Genomic DNA, 24,556 nt, shown 5'->3' with positions numbered 1-24,556 from the left:
TCATAATCAAATATATTTTGGATCTTGAATTGAAAATTCAGCTCTGAACTTGTAACCTCTATTTGCAGTACCTTTTTAAAAAGGTTGTGGTTTCTCATATATCATGCTCAAGTTTTTTTTTTCTCACAAAATGCTGACCTAAAGCGAAACTAAGAAAACGTGTTTAGTTAGGTGTAAGCAGCTGGCCACAGGAATTTAGATGTTAGATAAACATTTAAATCCTACTGACATTTTTGCAGGGGAGCAAAAATCTATAAGAATAAGCTATTCTGTTTATGTAAATCAGGGATTGTTGCTTCTCGTGTCACTTTTTTATCATGAGTTTGAGAACTTAGCATTGGAACATATAAAAGTGCATTCATGGAACACAAATTCTTTCTTTCTTTTTGCAATCGCTTTTTTGCAGTAGAATTTTGTCCCCCATTCCCAATATAAAGTACTATTAATTTTTTTTAACCTTTTAGTAAAAACGTTTCACAGCAATTTCTAATCTGAATGTTATCATCCTTTAATATTACATTGCAACTAGAATATGCTGTTGTTGTTCCCTCTTTCGGGTTTCTACGGCTCCTCCCCTTGGGGCAGAGCCTCATTCCCCACACGGAGAAGGCTTTTCACCCTTTTTTGATTTTTTTGTCACATAGATAATCCATTTTTAATATTAGACAATATGAGCAAATCCAAAAGACAAGAAAGTGTTTAAAAGATGACTTTACTTACTGATGGGATAAAATACAGCCTTCCAGAGCTCCATTTTATTTAATGTACTTTTAAAGGACATGTGCGTGAAATGCTACTTCTGAAGAGTGAAAAGTGGAACTAAAAATGAGTTCTGAGACTATTTTCCTTAAACTTATAACTCAACCTTCACAACTTACCTGCCAATGTTCAATATTTCTCACAATGAAGTTGTAGGCCTGCTAACGTTTACATATTCCTTCAAAATAAGATACAGATGCGCCACAAAAATGAACATTTTACTTTCGTGAAAATTTTAACTCACGATAACGACTAATGGGAGCCCTGAGCTTGTTTCTCTGCAACGAGATGGTCCCATCTGGGAGTGATGAGGGACAATGACACCCTAAGTGTTGCTTATTGTAACCAGGATCATTTTCTATATTAGGTTTAATTTATTTATTTTATTTTCCATTTTGTTAGATTTATTTAAAAAGAAAAAAAGGTTTAATTAAATGTTTTCCTCTTCCCCTTTAATTTATTTAACACCAACCAGGCGAGAACAATAGTGTTCTCGCGTGACTCTGACGTCATGTGACAGCTGCACATCAGCGTCCTAAATTGATAGCACAGTTTATATGGTTGCAAATCGCAGCTTAGGCAGAACCGCTGTGGGACTCTGATGTGCAGGTAGGACTGGTCTGTTTCCAAAGAGGTTTCAGATCTTTATTGTCTATTTTTCAATAGTGTAATTATGTTAACTTGCAGCCGGGTGATTACTCAACCAAGCGTTGCAAGAATCACGGTTAGTCAAGAAGGAACTGGTGAGTGTGGTCGGGAGCTAGTATGCTAGCACTAGCCTTCCAGCCTGTTGTGATTGTATATTGATTTGTTACGTAACAATATTGGTTGCATAAGTTATATATACTTATGAAACTTCTGTACATGTACTGATTAATTAGGTCTGTTTGTACAGGCCAGGTGCGTTGCAGATCCCTCGCGCAAGGAGTGGCTGGAGGGATCTTGACAATAGCAAGGATTGTCTGGTTTCACTGACCAGACTGGCGAGCTAAAATAAGCAGGATCCAGAAACACAAGACTTATCTGGGAACATTCTTCCGAACTAATTGGAGGATCAGCTCAAGTCCCCATTGAAGGAAGTGGATTATTTTGGGTTTTTTCATGATCAACAAAGACTGGTGGACGTCCTTGGTATAAGGAACTTTAACTTGTTTTTTCCTTTAAACTATGGACTAATGTGTATATATATTGTAAATACTAAATACAACTCACCAATTTGCACCATCTTACTGTCTCTGTGCTTTACAAATTGCCATCTCCTCCAGTAGCCGAACCTAGCTAGACTTTAAGAACTGTTTGGATAAATTTTAATTCTGATTATTTACAATCTTGTTAATCCTTGAACGCAATGTGGGTTACATTATGCACAGGGTGCTTGGTCTCTATGTAACGAAGCAGTTTGAAACTTCATTGCCTCCTTAAGGAGCCTGTCACAGAGCGGGCTTGGAATGTGGGAATCACCTAACGGGATAAATCCATTCTCCTGTCTCTTCTCTGGGCCTTTTCCCCTTCGCAAAGAAACTTTCCAAAGACATCTGATCTGTTTTTTACTCATTTTGCTGCTTGTGGGCTCAATGTTGGCGCGCAAGACGTAACCGAGAGAATCCGGTTAAAAGATTTTCCAAAAAAAAGACCCTCCAGACTCAAATAATACATAAAACGGAAATATTTAATTTTGTCTTGCGCGGCCCGGTACCAATTGGTCCATGGCCTGGTACCGGTCCGCGGCCCAGGGGTTGGGGACCATTGCTTTAGCATATATTTAATTGTGTGGCATATTTTGTTTACTGTCAGTGTGCCAAAAAAGTGGTCAAGGAAATCTTACTGCTTTAATAGAGGAAATAAGATATTAATATGTAATAAGGCATCCCATAAAGTTAAAATAGTTTAAGTTCAAATTTAACAACAAAATGGGAGAAAATGTGTGTAATACACCTCTGCAGAGTGAATCCTCAGCAATGTGTTCATAACTTTAGTGATGTCGTCATCTTTTGGTCATAGATGTCAATGCCATAATTTTTGTCATGAAACTTAAAACACAATACAATAAATGTTTGTCAAATATTTTTTGTGAATATCTATTAGTTTCATTATTTATTCATTTGATCATCAACTGTTACTGCTATTCCCTTGCAAACATATTAATGCATCTTGAAATCTTTCACAGGTTCTCATGTATTTTAGGATTTTTTTTAAAACGATCTAAAATTGTGACATGCATTTATATTCAATTATATTGAATTACCAATTTCAAATGCGCTTTTGCGCTTTTCCTACCACTTTTGCATATAGAGACTACAAATATTGTTTCCTTGGTCTTCATGGTGCTGCTTGTTCTCCAATATTTATTTAGCTAGTAATATTTTAGAATTGTTTTTTAATCATAAAAAATTTAGCTACATTTATGCTGTATATATTTTTATTGAAATAAACATATTCTTTTACCTGTATTTAGTCTGTGTTAGGGGATTCCTCACTATATTTAAGAGGCGGAACGCAGTAGTTTTTGATCATTTACACCTTTCAAACACCAGGTGGCAGCATCAGTCAGTCAAAATTTGCAGCAACGAGGCAGCGGTTGAAATCAATCAAAGCAAACGTTTATTCATCATAGCTACTCTTGGACATTTCCTTTAACTCACACAGTTATGATTTTAAAAACTTTGTTTGTGAAGCACATTTCACACGGTAAGAATAAACTTCGAATTGTCCTCATTCTAATCACAGGCAGGATTTTGTCTTTTATTGGTGACTATTTATAATGTGTTGCTTTGTTCAGTTCACTGCAATCTTACCACCTTTTACTGCTGCAGTAGTATACTGAGGAAATGACAGCCCATAGTAAAAGCCTGATGTAATGCTGCACAATGTTGACAGATAGAGATCTGCGGTATGTGAAAGCTGCAACCAGGTAAAACTGGAACCCAGTTAAACTCTGTTTTGCAACATGCTGCGGATGGAAGAGCACCAGAATGTGTTTTTTTTTTTTTTTTTTTTTTTTTAACGTCCCAGGGGTGCAATAACATTTGTGTGACTTATTTTGTTTTCTTTCCTGCATGTCTTTTCTTTTTTCTCTCTTTTTTTTTTTTTTGAATGACTGGTCCCATTTTGGAACCAGCTACAAATCGTATTTTCTCAGCTGGGAGGGAAGGGTCACAGGTCAGGGCCAGGGATGTCATGGAGGTCGTGGGGAAAGCGGGTACACCCTCTTGCACATGTGGGCAATGCTTTAAAGAATCTCTGAAAAACCCTCCAAATTCCTGGACTGCGGTGGGCTTAATGTTCTCCAGGAGGCTGACTGGGAGTTACAGACCACACTGTTACTCAGCCGAGTGGATCCCAAACCCTTAAACCTTTTTTGTTTTTTTTTTAGCATCCCCACACATATGCTGCTTTAACTAGAAAGAACAATAGAGGCTACTTGAAGTTAAGCTGTGAAATGACTTGAGGGGAATGCTTTTGTTGGTGTTAAGCAGGGTTTCCCCTATAGAGGAGAATATCGCAAACTTTAAAGGGACGGAAAAGAAAAAGGAGTTGAGAGAAGCAGATTATAGTCTTGAATATTTCTGTTTGGGGTAAATGGAATATCCCAAGCATAGAAAACTAAGTGTTAGTGCAACTGTGGAAATTTGAAGGGATATAAGCACTGAGTTATTTGTTAATTCTTACATTGTGTGTGAATTGTGAGACAGTTATTTTTTGTTTTTAAGCATATGCACTGACTGGTGGCGCCTTTTGAATTTCGTTGTCCTTGTGACAATGATTTATAAAGATTTATCTTATTTTATCTTATCTTATCTAGATCTCTAATCTGTGAAAAACTCAAGAATAATCTAGAAACACTTTTAAATGAATAAAAACTATGTATTTATGCTTCAAAGAAAACTTTTATGGACTTTAGACTGACATAATGTGGATTCTCCAGTGTGAGACCATTCATTGTCTCAGAAGATTTTTACCAAAATAACATTGCAGATTTATTGCAACAAATGCAAGAACTTAAAATAGTCTTGATCTGTTTGTCCCACTAAAAGTGCATTTGAAAATCATTCCTTAACTGTCTTTAAATGAACTCTAAAGGAAGGTTATCCAAAATAACGTTTGAGAGAAGAATTTGGGTTTGTTGCCATGTTAACTACTACACCAATGTTAGAGAAAAATAGCAAACATGTAAAATGGCAGACAGAACAAATATGTTCACCATTGCACTTAGATCTTTTAGACATGCGAAAATAAGAGTACAAGTTCTAGTGTCTGGATGCAAAGAAGCTGCATAATTAAAGCAAAACTTTAATTTTAGATTCAGCAAAATAGAAATGTTACATTTAACTTTGGATTTTGAAAAAAACATATATATATGATTCTGCCATGAAGACAAATTTCACTTCAGCTTCTGAAGTGATGCGAAAAAAACAATCCAAAGTTTCATTTTGGATTCAGAAAAACAAAAATGTCTGATTTGATCCAAAACTAGATATTAAACCTCTAAAACCCTTTTTTAGTGAATGCTGTCCATTCCTCTGAAGATCAAACTTTTAGTTTCAAAGCAATGTGTCTTTGGTGTGATCACATGAACTCACAAACAAATGCTGAAATATTGCTTAAGATGAAAATATTAAGATACAACTAAATGTTTCAGATCAAGGGACAAAAAAACTGGTCAAACTGTGAAATTCAAAACAACACATTTTACTTGTCTGCTGCAGGAAGCAGTTAGTCCTAACTGGCCATCCGTGTTGTCAAGAAAGAACTGATATCTTGCACATTTGAATTGTCTTATTTTATTGTCCATTAATGTATATTTTACAACCAAATGTACACTGACAGTATAAGAGAGCTTGGATTTCTGCTGTAATTTGATTAAAAACAGATGACAAAAGAAGAAAAAGTCCTCTGGTCAGTTATGTCACCAGATGTATCTGTCTGGTTGCTTGTTTTTTTAGCTCAGTTAAATAAGGTGTAAAAACAAAACAAGAAAAGCTCACTGAGCATGACATGTTCCTCTCAAGACAACAAAAATGTATTTAAAGTAAGTTTGGTTTGTAGCTTTAAAAAACAGCTAAGAAATATGTGTTAGACATCAAGACACTCAATGACGACAGATGCCCATCACGAATCAGTGCCTTGATGTTGAAGGTTTTGTTTTGAGTGTATGCACAATTAATTAAGTAAAAAGAAACCCACGCCAAGGCAAAGGCAAAGTGGATCAATATATTAGCAGGGGGCAAAAGACACGGGGTGGTGGATGATCCTGACCTGCTGCTCTCCAATCACCGGACGTTGGTAAACTCTAACCTCCTGCTCGCCCGTCAGCACAGAGCGTTTAATTACACCAGACATTAAATTGGACAAATCAGCTCCCTGTTTAATCACCGCTTGATTCAACACCATTAATCCAATGCTTCAGGTCACTGACAAGAGCATCTGTTTTTCAGGCGTGGTCTTCCTTTGCCATGTAAAAAGAGATTTTAAGAGCAAATAAAGTTATGTTTGTTTTAGGACATGAACTTGTTTGCAGCTGTTGAAGCTTGCTCCTTAAAGAAGATTACTCTCTTTACAGGCACTTACTGAAGTCTTCAGCAGCCGAGTCCCGACACGGCATTCATTGTGCTCCTTTGTGTCGAAATGCAAACCATTTAAAGTTGTGCACTCCACCCAACAATGTGAGAATGGCTTCACAGTTTGGAATATAAACATCTATTAGCGAGCCTAGTTGTCTTGTCTCCATCTGGGTGTGAAACCAATTTTAATTTGATTCAGATTCTTTGTAGCACAATTTACAAACCACATCTCCAAATTCACACATTTTCAGACCGATGGAGCGTCAAAAAAAAGTTCTAGTTAGTTTAAAACTGGTCTGATCTGACTGACATTAATGAAAAGAAGCCCTTACGTAACCCAAGTTGCAGATTATTTCTTAATTCTGCTAATTTTAACGAGATTAGGGGAAAGTAGGTTAATCTTTCAAGTAATCTTTGGCGTCGAGGTCGACACATGTCGCCTTTACGTCTGAGAATTGCAGTCAGAAAAAAGGAAGACATCAAACTAGCCTGGGTGTGACCCCTGTCATAAATGCTGACCTCAGTCATCTTGCATGCACTGTGATATGTTAGTAAGTAATCTTTCATTTCAGTGCTGGTAATTAGATAATAGATAGATAATTAGGGTAGGTGCAACATGTAGCAAAACCTCATTCAAGTAGCAGAGAGTCAAATATCTAGAGATGTAAAAAATAAAATGAACTAGAAAAAGCATTTCTAGTGAAATTTGTAACATTGCTCTCAATTTTGGTTCAAACAGTTCAAAAATAATTTAAGCTTTTCTATATAATTATCAGAAAACACATAGGGATAAGTCTAATTGCCAAGCCTGGTAAAGTGGTAAAGTGACCTTTCTGTCTACATTTTCTGCCCAGCGATTGCTTTTCTTAGCTCTTATTTCCTTCCCCTGTTCAAAGACATGCAACTCTGAGGTCAACCTGAACAGGATGTAGCAAACTGCTAGCCTCAATGGCTTTACTGACTGCAAAAGTTATCAAAATGTATAATGCAGATAAATAAAAAGAGTTACTTTGAGTAAAGCCAAGAGGTGTGAAGTTATATGTTTCAGTAATGTTTTTTTATTGTACAAAATTATGCTTAAATAACCATGTATCATTCCTGCTGATATGAAGACATTCTAGAGTGATACTAAGTAACTTTGGCCAAAAATAACCTGAAATCAGTTATCTATATTTATAAGAACTGTTGGTTTCTCTTTTGTAAGATACGCATGGAGGATCAACAACAGAAATAAACTAATAATACAAGACATGAGGTGTGGCCAACAGTGTGCACACAGTTTTTTTAAAAAAGTGACATGAACCCCATGAACTACATACGAAGCAAGATTGCATTTTCCAAAGTTGGGGAATTTGGAGATCCTCCTGAAAAATGTAAATAAATAACAATGATATAAATGTGAAAGAAAATGTTTGCAATAAATGTTGCAAATGGCAAAACAAAAAATGCCCACAACCTTGTCAGGTGGCAAGAGCAGCTCCAGGAAACCTTGATGAAACACAGCGGGCCAAAACCAGTGGAGAGCTGTGCCTGATCCACTGAAGCACTGAGGCCAGCCACGGTTCACACCTTGTGAATTCCCCACAGACTCTATAATGGGTTTAACTTTGCAATCCTCTCAATGATGCTATTGCATAAGCACACTTTTTCCCTCCACCTAATTTTCCAATCAAAAGCTTGGCAGCAGCACTCTATGGAACCAGACTGTTTAGCCAAGACCTTTTGTCACTTATCCTAGCTGTAAAGGACTGTCTGGTAGACTACTGTCTTCCCTAAGCTCATATAAGCTATGACTCAACTTTTATGGATTAAAGTTTTTTTGTTGTTGTTGTTGCTGCTAGTCTCATGTTGTATTTGGATTATTTGGTAAATTAAGTTGTAGGTTTATACAACTGTAAGCCATAATTAAAAAGAAAAGAAAATCCTCGATGTTACCACACTGTGCGTCATGAACCTCTAATTTTTCAACTGAACTGATTTTTTTAAAATTACGTTTTTGAATCATATCCCACTTTACTGAATTGCAAAGGTATATTACGTTTTTACAAACACACATTTTTGCGACGAGAATAAATTTACCTTATATTTAATTTACAATTCTACCCTGACATTGTCATTATCACCCTTAATAGGAGTGAAACAGTTATAGTAAATCTGTTATTGTGGCCATGACTGGTGGTGCATACCTGGGCGGGGTTCTGTGCGCCTCCCCCACGTCTCTGATGCAAATAAAGGGGCTTTACCCGGATCTACCGCAGCAGACATTGCTGCGGCTGCGGCTCCTCCCTGCGCTTTTATCGCCATATAACAGGATATCTCACTGGCGCGAAAAACGCACTGTGGGGCTCTCTATTGTGAGGCGGGCGGGTCTTGCGTTTGTTGTCTGAGCCCCGGTGGTGTTTTCTCTGCTTTTAATTTAAAGTCGTATTTCTTTAATAGTAAACTGGAACAGATTTCCAGACAGCGTCCCTTTTCTCCGCCGCTTTACAATCGATGGTGTCAGCTTCTTGTGACTTCATCCGCTGAAACAGGCGGATTTTAATGTGCTGAATTGCGCTTTTGGAACCTGCAGAGATCCGGTGAGTACTTTTAATTCTTACACGCTGAGTTTCTGGTGAGGAAATGGAGCTCCTTTGATGTGTTTTAACCCGGTCTCTGCTCACTTTTTTTTTTCCTTTAGTGCTTTAGTACCGAACAAAGCTCTAACTGCATTTCAGGAAATGCTTCACTTTGGCTTTGAGATTTCTGAAAGCTATTCTTTATTCACTAAATTAACCGTGACTTGAATTTAAACATAAGATAACGTGAGATACAATGTGTGTGTGTTATTATATGCAGTAACCTTATTCAGTGAAAGCCTGTATCCATCACTGCAAAGAGCGCATCCGCATCCGCAAGATGGGATTAATAATTAATGTGGTCCCATTTGTTGGAAGTCAGTTGTTCCCGGAATGATGTCCCATTAGATGGTTATTTGATCAGTCTGACGGGAGAAACTTTTAGATGTAACGTGATTAATAATGTCTTTCTCTGGACTTCACAGGATCTCCCTCATTTCTGGGATTAACGTGGATTTTATCAGCCTAAACATGGAGTTTGATTGTTTCCAGTCTTATTTTTTCCACGATTTCGACACCGAGGAGGATTTTTATAAGTCCACTGCGCCCAGTGAGGATATCTGGAAAAAGTTCGAGCTGCTGCCCACCCCTCCCATGTCCCCCCACAGGACTCTGTGTGACTCTGCCTTGCACTTCTCTCCGGGGGACAAGTTAAACTGGTTGACCAAGGTGCTGGGGCCGGATGAGGTGTGTGAGGGTGCGTTCACGCCCGACCCCGCGGAGCTTTTTGATAACCTCAGTGCGCACATCATCCAGGACTGCATGTGGAGTAGTTCTGAGAAAGTGTCGGCGGCTGCGGCTCAGACCCCGGCTCCCCAACAGATCTCAGTCCGGGCCACGAAGACTCAGTGCGCCTCAACGGGTGGTCTCATCTCAGCGGCTATAGACTGCGTGGACCCCGCCGCCGTTCTTACCTTCCCCGCCAGCAGCTGCAGAAAGCCAGCGTCGTCTGGCTCAGAGTCTCGCTCTGATTCCTCCGGTAAGGACAGCCACACCCTGCCCTGTCTCTGGCTTATATTGTGCCCACCAACAATGGGTTATTTGGAAAAAGCAAGGCGGCACCGAGGCAAAGTGGTTGTCCAGATCAACCTCAAATAAGACTTGTTTTTCTCTCTCTCTCTTTCTTTGACAAAAAGCGCCTTCTGCTTGCTCTGAACGGGTCATGCTTCCTTTTAAAAACCGCGCCCCTATCACTTTAAGGCAAACAGCCCTCGGTTCTTTATCTTTGGTTGCAGTTGGAGGGGCGGATTTACTCTGTCTTCATGATTTATTGCCATTGCGCACAGGGGCGTCTCCAGGAACTTTTGTGAGGGGTGACCAAATGGGGGCTACTAATGTCACTGGACGGCACACACTACAATCAAAAGCCAAGTTGTGTTGCTGCCATAAACCATGATAACAAAAGAAAAAAACAACCTAAATTCTACCTCATAAATTTATTGTTTCGAGTAGCTTTTTATCAAAATTTATGCTGGCATGTTTTTTCATCCATGCCAATCTTAGTTTACTATTTGTATTTTGTTTTATCCTAAATATTTAATCTTGATGTTAAAGTGTGGGGCCAGAAAAATATGATACATTTTCAAAATATATTGTAAATAGTGTAAAATATATTATAAAAAATCATAATACCCGGTCATTTCCCAGATTTGTACCATGTCAATTATCTATTTTGATTTAGAAATAACATTAGCAAGTAAAACTAGATTAAACAAGGCACATTGTTGCAACAGGAATTAATTTGACTAAAGAGTATTCTGTGTTATTATCCAAAACTGCTATTTTCACTTAGCTTGGTTTTGATTCCCTTTTAGCCTTCTGACTCAGGTCACATAAGTATGAACCCAGATCCAATCAAAAATAATCTCAAGCTCCTGTTGATAGACGTTATTCACTGGATTCATGCATCCACATTTTCTTGCCTCAGCTCTAAATACGTCAGATGTATCAGTGAGTTTTGTCATTTTTGTTTTCTGGTATAGTTCAGAAACTGCTACATCACCAGCTGGTGATTCATAGCTACTCTAGAATCACTTTTTTGATTGGCTGAAGAAATATTTTTGAGATGCTGCCAAGAAAGTCTGACAAGAGAACAGTTGTGTTGCAAATCTCTAGGAATGCCTCAAACCCTCCATCCCCCCCTCTTGGTACCACCCCTGCACTTCCGCTTCCTGAACACCTTACAGAGTGAAGTTAAACATTTACCAGCTTAATTAATGCCATCTACCTTTGAATCTCCTCATTTAGATTATGGACTAGCCATTGATTGGAGCCTCATTATTGCGAACGTTTCTTCCTTGTTGCTGTTTCAGTTACATTTTAACCCTCTTTGTAGAAACCCGTTGTTTTAGGATGACTGTGCAATGCCCTCTATGAACTTTTCCACTGGGAATTCATGAGTTATTTTCTTCTGTGATGACAGATGATGAGGAAGAAATCGACGTGGTCACCGTGGAGAGCAAGCAGAACCGAGTGCGGCTGCTGAGTGGGAGGAAACCGGTCACCATTAGGGTCCGCGCGGACCCCTGCCCCAAAAGCTTCCACGTGTCCATCCATCAGCAGCAGCACAACTACGCAGCCCGCTCGCCGGACAGTGACCCAGAAGAGGATGAGGAGGATGACGATGACTACGAAGAGGAGCCTTTGAGCAAGCGTGCCTGCACGACATCCCACCAGCTGCCGCCTTCCCCCTCGGACACCCCGCTGAACTCGGATGCGGAGGACTCTGACCGCAGGCGAAACCACAACTTTCTGGAGAGGAAGAGGAGGAACGACCTCAGGTCCCGCTTCACCGCCCTGCGGGATCAAATCCCCAGCCTCGAGTCGGCCAAGGCCCCCAAGGTGGCTATCCTGACCCAGGCGACGGATTACCTAGAGGAGCTGCATCTCAGGGAGAGGCGACACCTACAGGAGAAGAAGCGCCTCCGAACCAGGCAGCAGCAGCTTCTCCGCAAATTATCTGAACTCAAACGCTCCTGAGACTTAATCACAACTGCCTCATTGACAGCAGATAACTTCTACCCTCACAAAAAAATAATTACTTGTCACTTTCAAAGAAAGCTATTCTTTTATACGCGCAACTTGCCTCCTGTAAATAGCTGTGAAATATGTTCTAAATGAAATCATATGGCTGTGGGCTTCCTGTCAAATCCACTGCCACGCCCTGTGAACCTGCTAAGGGGAGGAGCAGTTTGCTATGATGTGCTGTTTTTTGTTTTTTGTTGCACAGTTTTGAACAATGGGTCATAATTGTTTTTTATTGCTAATGCAAAGCTATTTCCAGGTATGCTGTGATAAGAAATATTTTATATTTTGCAAACATTCAAAGCAGTGAGGCAGTAAAAAACATCTTGGATTTCATGTTTTCATTTCATCATTGCACATTGAATATATGTGTGAATGCCTTTCTGTTTGCAAGCGTAAATGAATAATGACTTGATGTATAAATCCTTTTGTAAATAATAGCATATTTCTTCGGGTGAAGGAGACAAAGCCAGAGTTTGTCTTACAACTTTGCTCCTCTGTGCCACCAGACTTCTATATTTTGTTAAGAAAGTAGGAAAAAATGATAAAAAAGGAAAACAGTAGCACCGCTGTACTTTATATTCACACGTCACTTTGTGATTTCAATGCTTCTCTGATTGTTGTTGTTTGTTTTTGTTTTTTTAAAGCATGATAACTTCAAAGCATCATTAAATTTTTATACCATATTTACATACAAGCATTTTTGTCTTAATTTTTTTTGTTCCAAACAAGCAAACTGTATGATTTATTTTGGCCTCACCAGGTGATTAGGTTTGCACACATTTCAGCCATTACTGGTTTCCACAAAGACATCACTCAGGCTGAGCTGGCACCAGTGTGAAAGCTTATTTCGAATATTTAATGCGGAAGTAGCAAATTACACTGATTTATTATCCTCCCCAAATAGCCTCCACCACACATTCTGGTTCATCTGAGGCAAAGCAAATGTATTTGCATAGTGCCATTTGTACACCAAGTAATTCAGAAAATATATTAAAAAACCCTGAAATTTCTTTCCATTATTTAAGACACAATAGCTTAAAATCCCACCCACTTTTTTATATGATCTATTATATGTTATCAACTACTGTATGTCAAACGGAGCAACAAGATGCTGTGATATTCAGACCAAATTAAGGTGTCAAGATGTACTGTGCCATTTAAAACTCTCACCAAAGCAGTCCCAAGGTTGTGCTTTGATCACAAACCTGTTGTTTCTTCTTTTATTATCATTATCGTTGACTGTTGTGGACTTTAATCATGTGGTAAATATAAAGTTGTGTGTCATCAACAAATGAATGGCGACAGATATTGTAAAGCTACATAATCTGGTTTAAGGAGGTTATAAAGACACTAAATGAAAGTGGCCCAAGAATTAGACCCTGAGGAACTCCACGTAATATGATCTTTGCTCTCTTTTATATTTACTATAAACCACCTGCGTTAAATACAGCTCCAAAATCTAAAAATGCCAACACAGATGTTTTTGATACAATCTTTTTTTCTGTTTCTCTCTTTTTGAAGCATCACTATTATAATGTATAGCATTTTGTCAACTTTGTGTCATGCTGTCCAAAAACAATGTAGATAGCACTGAAGTCAGTGGTTTTTTAAAATTTATTTTTTATTTTTTTTATCAGTGGGTCAATTTGTTGATAGTCTTTTCCCATTCAGGACACACATTATCATAATTACCCTAAATATTTTGATGTTTGTCTCTTCTCTAAATGTGTATGCCAGCTGCTGCTCCTAAGGAGGATGAGACTCTATCCTTCAGATTTGCCCTTGAGGGGAGACCGCATTTGTGTGGTGGTGTTGTGGATCCTCCCCTCTGCAGTGGCTGCTGCATGCTGGGCACCTGATGTGCTCAGGAAGTAGGTCACACTCACATAAATACAATCAGTATCTTTGGAGGAATGCCCCTTGTGTGAAGTGCTACTTGAATCCAGTGCAGGTATGCGCTCTGAGAGGAGGAATGCTTCAAATATCCACACTGACAAAACTGAGCCCAAAAAAACTTTTTTGCTTAAATTTGCTGCATGCTGTATCGTCAGCTATTTACTGATTATTAAAACGTAGTTCTGGACATCTACATGCAGTCCTGATTGTCACAGCAGAGAATACAGATCCATACAAAAGTCTGTGTCTACACCAGTGTGGTCTGATTTGGCTAAGGTTGTCTGAGACTGTTTCACCACACTAAGACAGAATATAGCTGACCCATAACCAGGTCATTTCCCAAACAGCCTCCAGATGCCTGGAAGGGAGTCAGTGTATCAGGGAGTGAGTATTCTTGCTGTGTTGTGAATAGATGGGAAGACAGAATTGTTTCTTCCCTGCTGCTGTTAATTCACTGTGACTGTGACCCAGGCGGTTGTAAACAATACAGAAGCAGATCCATAGATTAATAAACTGGTTAGAAATTGAGCAAACACACAGAAAGCAAAATACAAGTGTGACGACGACACTGGCTCCAGCAGGGAGTTTTCCACAACAAGGATTGAATTCAAAACAAAATACCTTTGAAACCCTATTATCAAAACAAAGCAAAGTCCTGCTCTGTCTCAAATTTTAAAAAAAATCACAGCCAGGTATGGAATATTAGTGGCATCGTCCATACTCTCCTTATTAAGAGCAGGACAAATCACAAGGTCCATAAAGAAACTGGCAGCCTGGTTTTCCTCAATTGGCTCCAGTCTTCGGTCCCTTCAGTCGGGCACGCTTGACCTCCTCATCGATTTCGTCCATTTCGTCCACGCCATGTATATAACACAAGATAACTAATTATCAGTAACCTTGTGCTGATAAAAATGCTAAACAGCCCGAAGTCCGGTTCTGATAATATTTACAACACTGTTGATTGCAATGATTACAGCAAAACCAGATAAAATATTATAAATTATCAGTCAGTTGTGCTCTGAACTTGTTTTTGTTTATTGTCTTTATTTTTGCTCCTCCATGGTTATCTGTTGCAGTCAATGGGAAGTTGGTGCCCCCATGTTTTGAGTAGGAGTCCCCTGTCAGCTGCTTGCTTTGTTTGGGACCGGACTGGATTATATCCCACTGAAGTATCTCAGATATGTTTTGTATTTTAATAGGTTAGTGGGTGGCAGAAAGAGGTGCCAAGCTGGGCATCTTCCACACAGGACTCCACACACGTGTCTATTTACCCAAACAAAAAAACTGAATTATTTGATTTTTGTTGCTGGTATGCACACATTTTTCAACCCACTTTAAATTATCGGAGAAACCAGTGTACACAATAGGGGTCTAATGTGGTATTGCACATACATTTTTAATTCAATATCTTCTATTAGTTACAACTCCAAACCTTAGTGGATTTTATTAGGATTTTATGAGAAATACATAAGAAATAGAAAGTAAATTTAGCTTTAGTTTTTATAATTTCTTCAAAGCTATACTGTGTTTAGGTTGCAGAGTTCAGCATAACCTTAATTGAATTCCCATTACAGAGTGACTTTGTACGTTTGAGTTTCTGCTGCCTTCACAATGACTTCAGCAATGATGAGCCTCTGCAAGTCTGAATGAGTTACCTCTGATCTCCTGTCATTTGTTTAGTTAATTTGGAGCAGCCATGTGGTTCAGGTAGTCTAGTCTGACAGAGGAGGCCGACACACCCTGAACTCCAACCGTCTTGGGAATGGTTTTACCTGTTTTGTGTTCACTTTCCCTTTTTGGAACTGTTTTGATGCACACGATTTTATTCCCCCTGTTTAACTGGCATCTGAACCCAAGAAATTTTGTTGAAAGTAATAAAAGACACAAACAATAACATAAAATCAAGTCTTTGAACCATTTTTAGTGCTTCTCTATGGAAAGTCAAACAGAATATCAGATAACTCTAACCTGATGCACAGCAGTTTTAGTAAACACCTAGATCCTTCCTAAGATTGTCCTAAACTGCCACTTTCGGGAAGTGAAAATGACGCTCAAATGTCAGGTTTTGGACCAGATAGCAGCAAGCCTGCCTAATGCATTTCCTGTTGCAAAACAACCACAAAATTCAACCAAATCAAGAAATAATCTATCTGGATGTCAATACTGGTAATAAAAGTTTTCTATGATCTATTCAAGAGATGTGCTTTGCATGTGATGACCTTTTTTAACAAGCAACATGCAAAGTGCTTATTTCACAGTGAGGTGGACGTAGACGAAAATTAATAAAGGTCCGGAACAAAAGATCACATCTTACTGCTTGTGCTTTTTGTTTTTGGAGAAGTGAAAACGAAAAGGTTCCTTTTGCAAGGTCCGTTACAAGGAAATGCTTGTGAAAAGGCTTCAGATCAGATGTAAAAATTGAGAAAGCATTTTACTATTCAAGAGGGGGTCTTAGCTCATCCCATGTGTGCAAATATTGACAAGAGAAACTCTTCAGCTGCTTTGTCATTGTGTCAAACAGACTTTCTCCTTAGAGAAAGAGGATGGAAGATGATCTCTTTATTCCATCTTTTTTGTGCAGCTTTGACGGTTAACTTGCCAGACTAGATTTTCTGGCCATGCTGAACTGCTGAAGTGAATAAGTGATTGCTTGTGCACATGTTCTCCTGTGTCTTTTCAAAGCACCCTTTCATGTTAGGGTGCATACTTCTAGCTAGGACGTTATAGATCACATAGATGGTTGGGATGAGCACAAACAAGGAGGAGAATATAGAAAATTGATGATTTGGTTGAGGAGACAGTTCTCCAAGTTAATTCGTACAAATTTTCAAACATATTTTAGGTGATTCACTTCTGTGCTGTACTGAAGAAGTGAATCAAAAAGCATGCACGAATTAAGTAATGAATACATCTATTCTGCCTCCGCATTTTGGACCTAAAACCGTTTCAAACCAGTAAATCTGGCTGAAAAACCACAGAAACAGATGAGCACATCATGTTTCTGGCGTGTGTCCAAGACTGGAAAAATTACTCGTTGTTCTCGTCGATCTGGCATTACTCGCAGATAAACCGGTTGCAAGATAAACGCAGTGAAAACCTGCAGGCTTGTTCCCGTCGTCCACTATGCATCGCTTTTCACTGAGAAAATATTTAAAAAAGATTAGAAAATAAAACAACAACATTGCGTCTTCATTCCTGAAAAGTGAGATTGTCATCAACTTTCGCAACTGTTAACATCCTCTTGCTGTTGCAGTGAAGATTCTCCTACCTCTGCAGTTTTGCTTTTTTTTTTTCGGCGGAATAACGCAAACACATTGAGCAATATTTGTACCATCTCTGAGTGGGTGTGTTCCGGTCCCATGCAGGTAAACTCTCTGCATGGGTTTATGGTTTTAAGGCGCAGGTACAACTAGTTGCTTATCTCTGACCCACATGCTGGCGGTAAACAGGGCGATGTGATAAAGACCAAGGAGAAACAGGTGAAAGTTTAGCCTATGTATAAACTTTAAAAGGGAATGACTACTAGATTTACAGTTTATCACACAGAGATCTGACTTGTCCTTTACAGCAGGGCCATATAAACTGTGGTTCTCAGGTCGTTTGTGGCAGGCGGTTCATTCAGACGGATACTTTTTTGTTATTTGAAGGAAGCAATTTACATTGAGGCCTTTCAAAGGCGGTGTTGAAAAATTAAAATCTTTTAGAACAGAAAAATATTGGGTACCAAACAAAGGGTTGCTTTTACTTTAAATACCCCACAAGGCATAACCACAAACATCCGGACATGGATGACACCCATTCATAAAATTTGACTAAATACAGGAAGCACTTAGAAAATAAAAGTCTGTAGATTAAATTTTGCAATAAAAAATCTCTTATGACAGATGATCATGAATTTTCAAATTGTGATTATTTTTGTGACATTAAAGTGTTTTGCTGAAAACGTGATGTCTGAATGAATGTCAGGATTATGCAAGCTACCTTTAATAAGAATTATTTCACAAGTGTAAAACTTAAGATAAACCATAAAGTAATGAATTACTTTTACGTGTTCCTGATCACCACATAAATGTTAATATCAAATAATGATAATGAGAGTACCAAAAAAAACAAATTTAAAAATAATTACTAAATTAAAAAAAAAAAATTTAATTATATATATATGTTTTTTTAAAGGAAAAATCTACCCAGCCTGGCCGTTTGTGAAAAAGATAATTTCCCTTGTCAAAGCATGAATTTACAGTGACTAACCACTAACCACTTTCTCTTTGATTTTACTCACCACACCCAAACCTGATTACTACCAGACATTTATAATTGAGAAATCACTTAAAAAGAAGCTGACTCCAGCAAACCACATTGAGACCCATTATCCCCAAATGGAACAGACACTGAACAGCAGTGAACCTCCCCCAGGAGCAGTCGTCTTAATAAAATCAACACAAAAGTATCCTGAACGTTAAGTGCAGGCCTTACGTGCGACAGTTAGTGTCAATGGTGATTCAACAATTACAAAGAGGGTGGGCAAAAATGTTTTTGAAGAGCATTACAGTGAAAAAACTACGTCTAAACAAAAAGGAAAAGGAAGACATCCTACGCTTACCCTCCAAATTTTAATGATCCTCAAGTCAAACATGGTGGTGGTGGAACTGGGATGCTTTTGTTTGCCTGTGCTGCCTGGGGACCAGGATTAAAGGCCATTGTTGATGCACACCAGGAAGTCCTCCTCCTCTGAGGATCCCCAATACCCCCAAAAATCAACCAGTTGCAGGTTTTATAGTGGGCTAATCAAAGTCTGGATCTATATGTGCATATTCAGCTGCAATACAGCTTGATTTGAGAAAATCTCAAGTCAAGATGACTACAAGATTAAAGATTACTCTTGTAGTCATCCCTCTACAAGACCCAAGTAGAGGGATGAAAGTCCAAAGTCAAGGCACACTGGCTGACATAGTCTTCACTGTCATCGCATATGGCAGAAGAAGAGCAGATTAGCAGCAAAGTAGATGCAAAGAGATTTTTGTTGCAATGTCACTTTAACCAGCAGAGGCTCAATATTTAAAAGGAGGCATGACAACAAAATAAGGTTGAGGTGGATTTATTTAAAACTTGCAGGTCACATTTGCAGCAACACTATTATACAGAAACAGCAAAAACTGGCTTTTATGTTGTCAGCAATTTTAAATCTCAAATAAAATACCAAGAATAAATGACAACAACAATAATAAAACAAGAAATAAACATTATTGGTAAATCAATTAAACACAACATAATATTAATAATCTTATTTCATTAGTAATGAAATCATTTGTCTCAATCACACAGAACAACAGGAGGAAATATTGGAAAATATCAGGGGCAGGCTGAACAAAGTAGGCTGCATTGTTTACCTGTCATGGTTCCATCATATCACACCTGACTCCTTCCTTTGTAAAAACATTGTTTGGTGTAAATTCTCAATTTTCTTTAGGTCAAAAGGTTCAAATCATACTGAAATTGAGTCATTGGAGTGGAGGTCCAACGTCTTTAACGATTTTATCAAGTCAAGTACATGGTCATTTAATTTTTAACTCGAGCCCAACTTTTAAGTCACTTGAATCGACTCAACGCCGCCACTGTGGTGTACCTGTTAACAGATTGTTCATGCTTCAATATCCTCTGTAGACTAATTGAAATAATTCTGCAAAGCATAGTGGGGCAAATCTTCTGTAAAGGACTCATTGCCAGCTATTACAAACACTTGATAGCAGTCGTTAATACCAAGGCTGACGCAACAATTCATTATGTTATACTTTTCCACATTGGCCCAGTTTGTTTTTTACAAAGCTTTGTACTTAAATGAAATTATTTGAAAATTTCATTTTGTGCTTTCTCATGTTATATTGGTCACATAAATCTGATGACTTCAACATAAATGTAAAATCAGAAGAACTCTGTACAGTGCAAATGCTTTTTCACTCAGTTCAACAGAGCTTCTCAATGCTACAAATCAGTTTGTAGAGCTCTGAACACAGGAGAAGTGGACATAGTCATCCCTCTCTTACTCAATTCAGAACACGCACACCCTTCCCCTTATTCTATTTTCAAGCAGCTGACGGTCAAGGAAGATGTGGAAAACACAAGCGGGAAAAGAAACACAGATGGCCATGAGTGTGCGCTCCACACACACCCACCAGCACTTGTAACAAAACTTTCCTCGGCCCGGTCTCAGTTGTCAAACTCTGCTGCCTACTGACCCACATTCCTGCCCGCTTGTGTCACTGTAGCTCACAACCACTCAGATGCTGTTTCCAGCAAAGCAGAAACCACATGTTGGCATGGAAACTCATCACATTTTTCTTCGTCTTACTTTAATCCGATTTCATGTCTTTCTCTTTAACCCGGCTGTTCCATGTTGCCTCCCTCTCCTCAGGTACTTATCTCCACCATTTGCTGATCTAGGTCAGTGGTCTGTTTTGGGTTTTACTCCCCCTTCATGCTATATGCCCTCCCCTTGCTAAGGCCCAAGTTACATAACAGCGATGATTCAGACTCTGCATGTTCCTCTTGGATACATCTGGCCCCAGCTGACTACTCTAAAATCTGTGTTTTACTTTAAACCTTAAACAGACAAGTAAATGGATCCACTGTAAAGTCAAATAATTATGAGGGGCACATGCAGTGTAATTTGTCAAACCTTTTGTATTTTTCTGGAGGATTTTTAATTTCTTTAATCTTTTACTGCGCCTCTTGCTTGGGAGGTAAGGTTAGTAGTTTCAGAGACAAACTCAAGAAGGTAATAATCTAATCTAAAGCTAATCCTAATCCTGTTAGTGCAAACGCTTGTACCATCTGGGTCCAGACACTATCTGATTATAAAAAAACGCATCAAAAGTTCTTCAAATCATTCCCGTCTGGGGGAGCTGCCCGGGACTCATCTTCATGTTAAACTTATACAAAAAAAGGCTTAGGGGTATTTTCTTAGGGATTGTGTGAATCTCCCATATTTTATTACTTTATTCCTTATTTTATTTCATTGTTAAAAAAATGTTTTGTGTGTTTTTGTTTTTTTTTTTTTTACAAATTTTACATGATAAATTAACTCAAAAGAACAATAATTATATTACTTTGAGTTCAAATAACAGAAACAGACAAGTGGCCTGTAAAGGCTGCACTGAATCAGATTTATTTGAGATAATCTAAGTAAAAGTGGTTAAATACAGTTTAACATTTTGCTTTTTACTTGTTAAAAACAGTAAAAATGCATAATTTTTCTTTGACTTCACAATTATGCATGACTTTGTGTTGGTCTGTCATATAAAATCCAAATAAAATATGTAATAAAATATATAAAGATATGACATATGTTGAAATGTATTAACATTCCCAAAACAATCCAGTCCCATAACTCCTAAAAATATTTATCAGAATAATGAATGTCTTCTCCTTCTTCCTGAGTCATCCTTGATACAATCAAAGGAATATAATTTCTGTATATTTCTTAAGATTTAAAATGTGTTTATGAAATTTATCTAATCAAAGAGCACTCAATACTTTGTCTTAAAATTCGAATAAGAAACAATAACAACTCTCGGATGCAACAGAATCAGAAATCAAATTCAATGTTACTCATTTACAATCTTTTTCTTCCACAGACATTTGGGTGTCTGTAGTTTGCCCCCACTTTGGGTTATGAAGGAATCAAATGATCATTGTCAAAGTGGAAAGTTCCACCCAGATGAAGAAGGCAACTTCAGATAATAGAATCTCTAAAGAGTGTGTGAAAAGAAATAAAACTAAATCCTATTAGAACGACAGAAATATTGATGAATGTAATACTGTCAACCAAAAATACTGAACACAAGATGTCCTGGTTGACTCGGCCTCTTTTCAAAAACAAGCTGCAAGTACTTTTAAAAACACAATCTGTAAGAATAGAATTACTTTCTTTTGTTCTTGCAGCCATGGGAGTACACGTGTGTTTGTTCTTGCAGAGTATGTTTTTGCCCCTGCTCTTGATGGTGCATTACATTTCTTAGAGCCCCAGAACTCAGCTATTCTGAAAACCACACTTCCAGGAGAGGAGATGGAGTCTTCACAAGGGACTAATCAACCAGCCTGAAACATCCATCCATCCATCCGTCCATTTTCTGTACACCCTTGTCCCTAGTGGAGTTGGGAGGGGTCAACCTGAAGCAGAATTGAGAAAATATGAGAGCTACACCCCATCTTGCAGCCCATTATAAACACTTCCTTCAGTTGTCTGAGACCTTGTACATCCCAAGCTGTCCAAAGTCTATCACTTTAGCCATTATGACGTCTCATTACTACAGCTGTTTTTATATTCAACCTATTTTAGACATGTACTCATTCCGTTAAATAAAAGAGATGTTTACTTTAAAATGTTAATAGTAGTGATTTACAGTTAATTGTGGAATATTTTAAAGTTTCTGTTTTTCTAAATTTACCAAAAACAGACAAATACTTTGGTTTGTCTCACACTTGGAAGAAATTTTCTATCTATTGGAAAATTTTATATAAACAGACAGGACAGTAACAACAAGTGAGGTCGTGAGTTCATTCATTGTAAAAAAAAAAAAAAAACAAAATAAAAAAATTAAAAAGCACTCACTAATGGACTGAGGGTTTGCTATGATTAAATCTAATGTTGCCTGATGCCATTCAAATTGATTAGTCTGCTCATGTAGGTGAGAGGTCAAATACAGGTGTGTATGTTTTGTTTCGTCTCAACTTGTGTGTGAACTGCAAACACAGCAAAGTTTTCCATTGTAATTGAAAATAAAAACTTGTGGTTTGAATAATTTTGCAAACCTTTGTATAAACACCTACTGTGAGATTTAAAAAAAAACATTAACATGAAAATGTTATGTTAGGACATGAGAGTAATCTGTTTCTATGGTGCTTTTGGCCCCCAGAGAGGCAGCAGTGACTTTAGTGATTCAGCCATGATGCTGGTTAATGGATAGACTACAGGAAACACAGAGGATTGAATCCTAGCAACTCTTTCTTGCCTCCACGTTTTCTAATGTGAGCACTGACTGGAAGCAAAATTAGTAGCAGAAGGTGGAAAACCCTCAGATAAATGTTTGTTTCATTTTATGCTCCAATTTTATTTTATTTTTATGCCATCTACTCAATGTAGATAATTGAGGACTCGTGAGTTATGATTCAGTCAGAGATTTTGCCTTGGTAGTCTTCATGCAGCCTATTTGCTTAATCTCATGCTCTTTTTCTTTATGTAAATTTTTTTAAGCAAGTCTGGGGCTCCCACACATAGTATTACAGTTTAACACCTTTCTATTCTATAAGTGGATGAAAATGCAGCAAAATGCAGATACTGCATAGATTTAACTGTTTAAATCAAGACACCCACTGTAAGAATATTGTGGAGTAGAAAAGATATTCCATATGTGAATTCTAGCACTAAACCTGGCACCAAAAAAATCTTGTAAAATTGATACATATATTTTCATTAATACAGATAGATTTTTATTTGCCTTTTATAACTTATTATTATCTAATTCTTTCCAACTGAGAAATACATTTTAGTATGGATAAAGTTTACTGAGCAAGCTCAAAAAGCAGCTTTCAAAAATGTAACTGTGTCTCCCATCGACTAGGTTGAGTCACCAGTCCAGAGTGTTTTCCCAAAGGTCTTAGCAATCATCAATAAACTTTTTAAAACATATGAAATGTCGTAGTAAGGCAAAATGTGAACCATTTCATAATATTAATTTGTCATTAAAAGACTTTTAAAGGTTATTTGCTGACTGATTGTCAATGTCTGTGACAGTGTTTGTCATCTGCTCTTGAATTTCTTTAGATCGAGGCATGATGTAATGCCTTTGTTGACCTTTTAGTCTACTTCATTTAGTCATCCAGGTTTTACTTACCGGCAATTGATATGTCGATACTTTAGGTGTGACAGTAATCAGAGCTGGGTTAAATCCTAATCCGTCCATGAATTGTGGTTAGTCACAATTGAGTCCTGAATTAGAAATGGTAATTATATTTTCGCAGGTTGGCAATCTTATCTATTTTTTTCCTTCATAGATGAGTGGAGGATTTGAATTCTGAAGTTGTCGTAAAAATGTGTTTGATGATGTGAAACATTTAACTGTTTGTTTTTGTACGTTTTGTACTTTTGGAAAAGACGCCAACTATATTTTACTTTGAAACCTTCACCACTGGATCCTCATGTCTTTACCAGTCCTCTTTTTCCCCACAGAGACAGTAAACACAGAGTTACACATTCCACCACATGGCCCGTCTGAGAAATCTTCAGTTTTACTTTCTCTCTGTGCAGTTTGCACATTTTTGTGAAGATTATTCTGACTTTGTGGGACCAGTTACATCTTGTAGACACACACTGCCAAATGCTTTGTGAATGAACAGTTACGCTAAAAGATTTCAAAGCAAGTTACAGTTATAGTGCACTTGTGTATGATTTTCATACTCAAAATAACCAAAGCAGCTGTCAATTTTTCCAAGTAACGCCACGTTGAAAATCTTCCAAATAAAGCTGTAAATAGGTTTAAACTTGTTGCCTCTGTTGACAAGTGACTGTGGCCCTTCAAAATAGAGCTACTGGTGCTCTTATGGTGAGTGTTAAACTTTTGTCAAGCGGGCAGATGTTCCTTTTGTTTGGCCCTGCGGTGTAAGGTTGCTTCAGTTGAGTTTAGGACTCTTTTTGCA

The 24,556-nt window shown here is 37.9% G+C and overlaps 1 protein-coding gene and 1 long non-coding RNA gene across 2 annotated transcripts; both read left to right on the top strand.

Moving 5' to 3' along the window:
* Positions 1-1,159: 1,159 nt before the first annotated feature.
* On the top strand, positions 1,160-1,985 carry LOC114134473 (uncharacterized). Its single transcript, XR_003593391.1, has 3 exons — positions 1,160-1,368; positions 1,447-1,502; positions 1,655-1,985. It is a non-coding gene; the product is annotated as an uncharacterized LOC114134473 (long non-coding RNA).
* A 6,594-nt stretch (positions 1,986-8,579) lies between these two features.
* Positions 8,580-12,659, top strand: mycla (MYCL proto-oncogene, bHLH transcription factor a). Its single transcript, XM_028001096.1, has 3 exons — positions 8,580-8,899; positions 9,364-9,917; positions 11,361-12,659. Exons 2-3 carry the CDS (start codon positions 9,410-9,412, stop codon positions 11,915-11,917), a joined length of 1,065 nt encoding a protein of 354 aa, XP_027856897.1. The 5' UTR covers positions 8,580-8,899; positions 9,364-9,409; the 3' UTR covers positions 11,918-12,659.
* Positions 12,660-24,556: the final 11,897 nt, after the last annotated feature.

The sequence above is a fragment of the Xiphophorus couchianus genome, chromosome 19, assembly GCF_001444195.1.
Source record: "Xiphophorus couchianus chromosome 19, X_couchianus-1.0, whole genome shotgun sequence".
Taxonomy (NCBI): Eukaryota; Metazoa; Chordata; class Actinopteri; order Cyprinodontiformes; family Poeciliidae; genus Xiphophorus; species Xiphophorus couchianus.
Note: the sequence above shows the minus strand (reverse complement) of the source record. Positions and strands in the feature narration are given on the sequence as shown.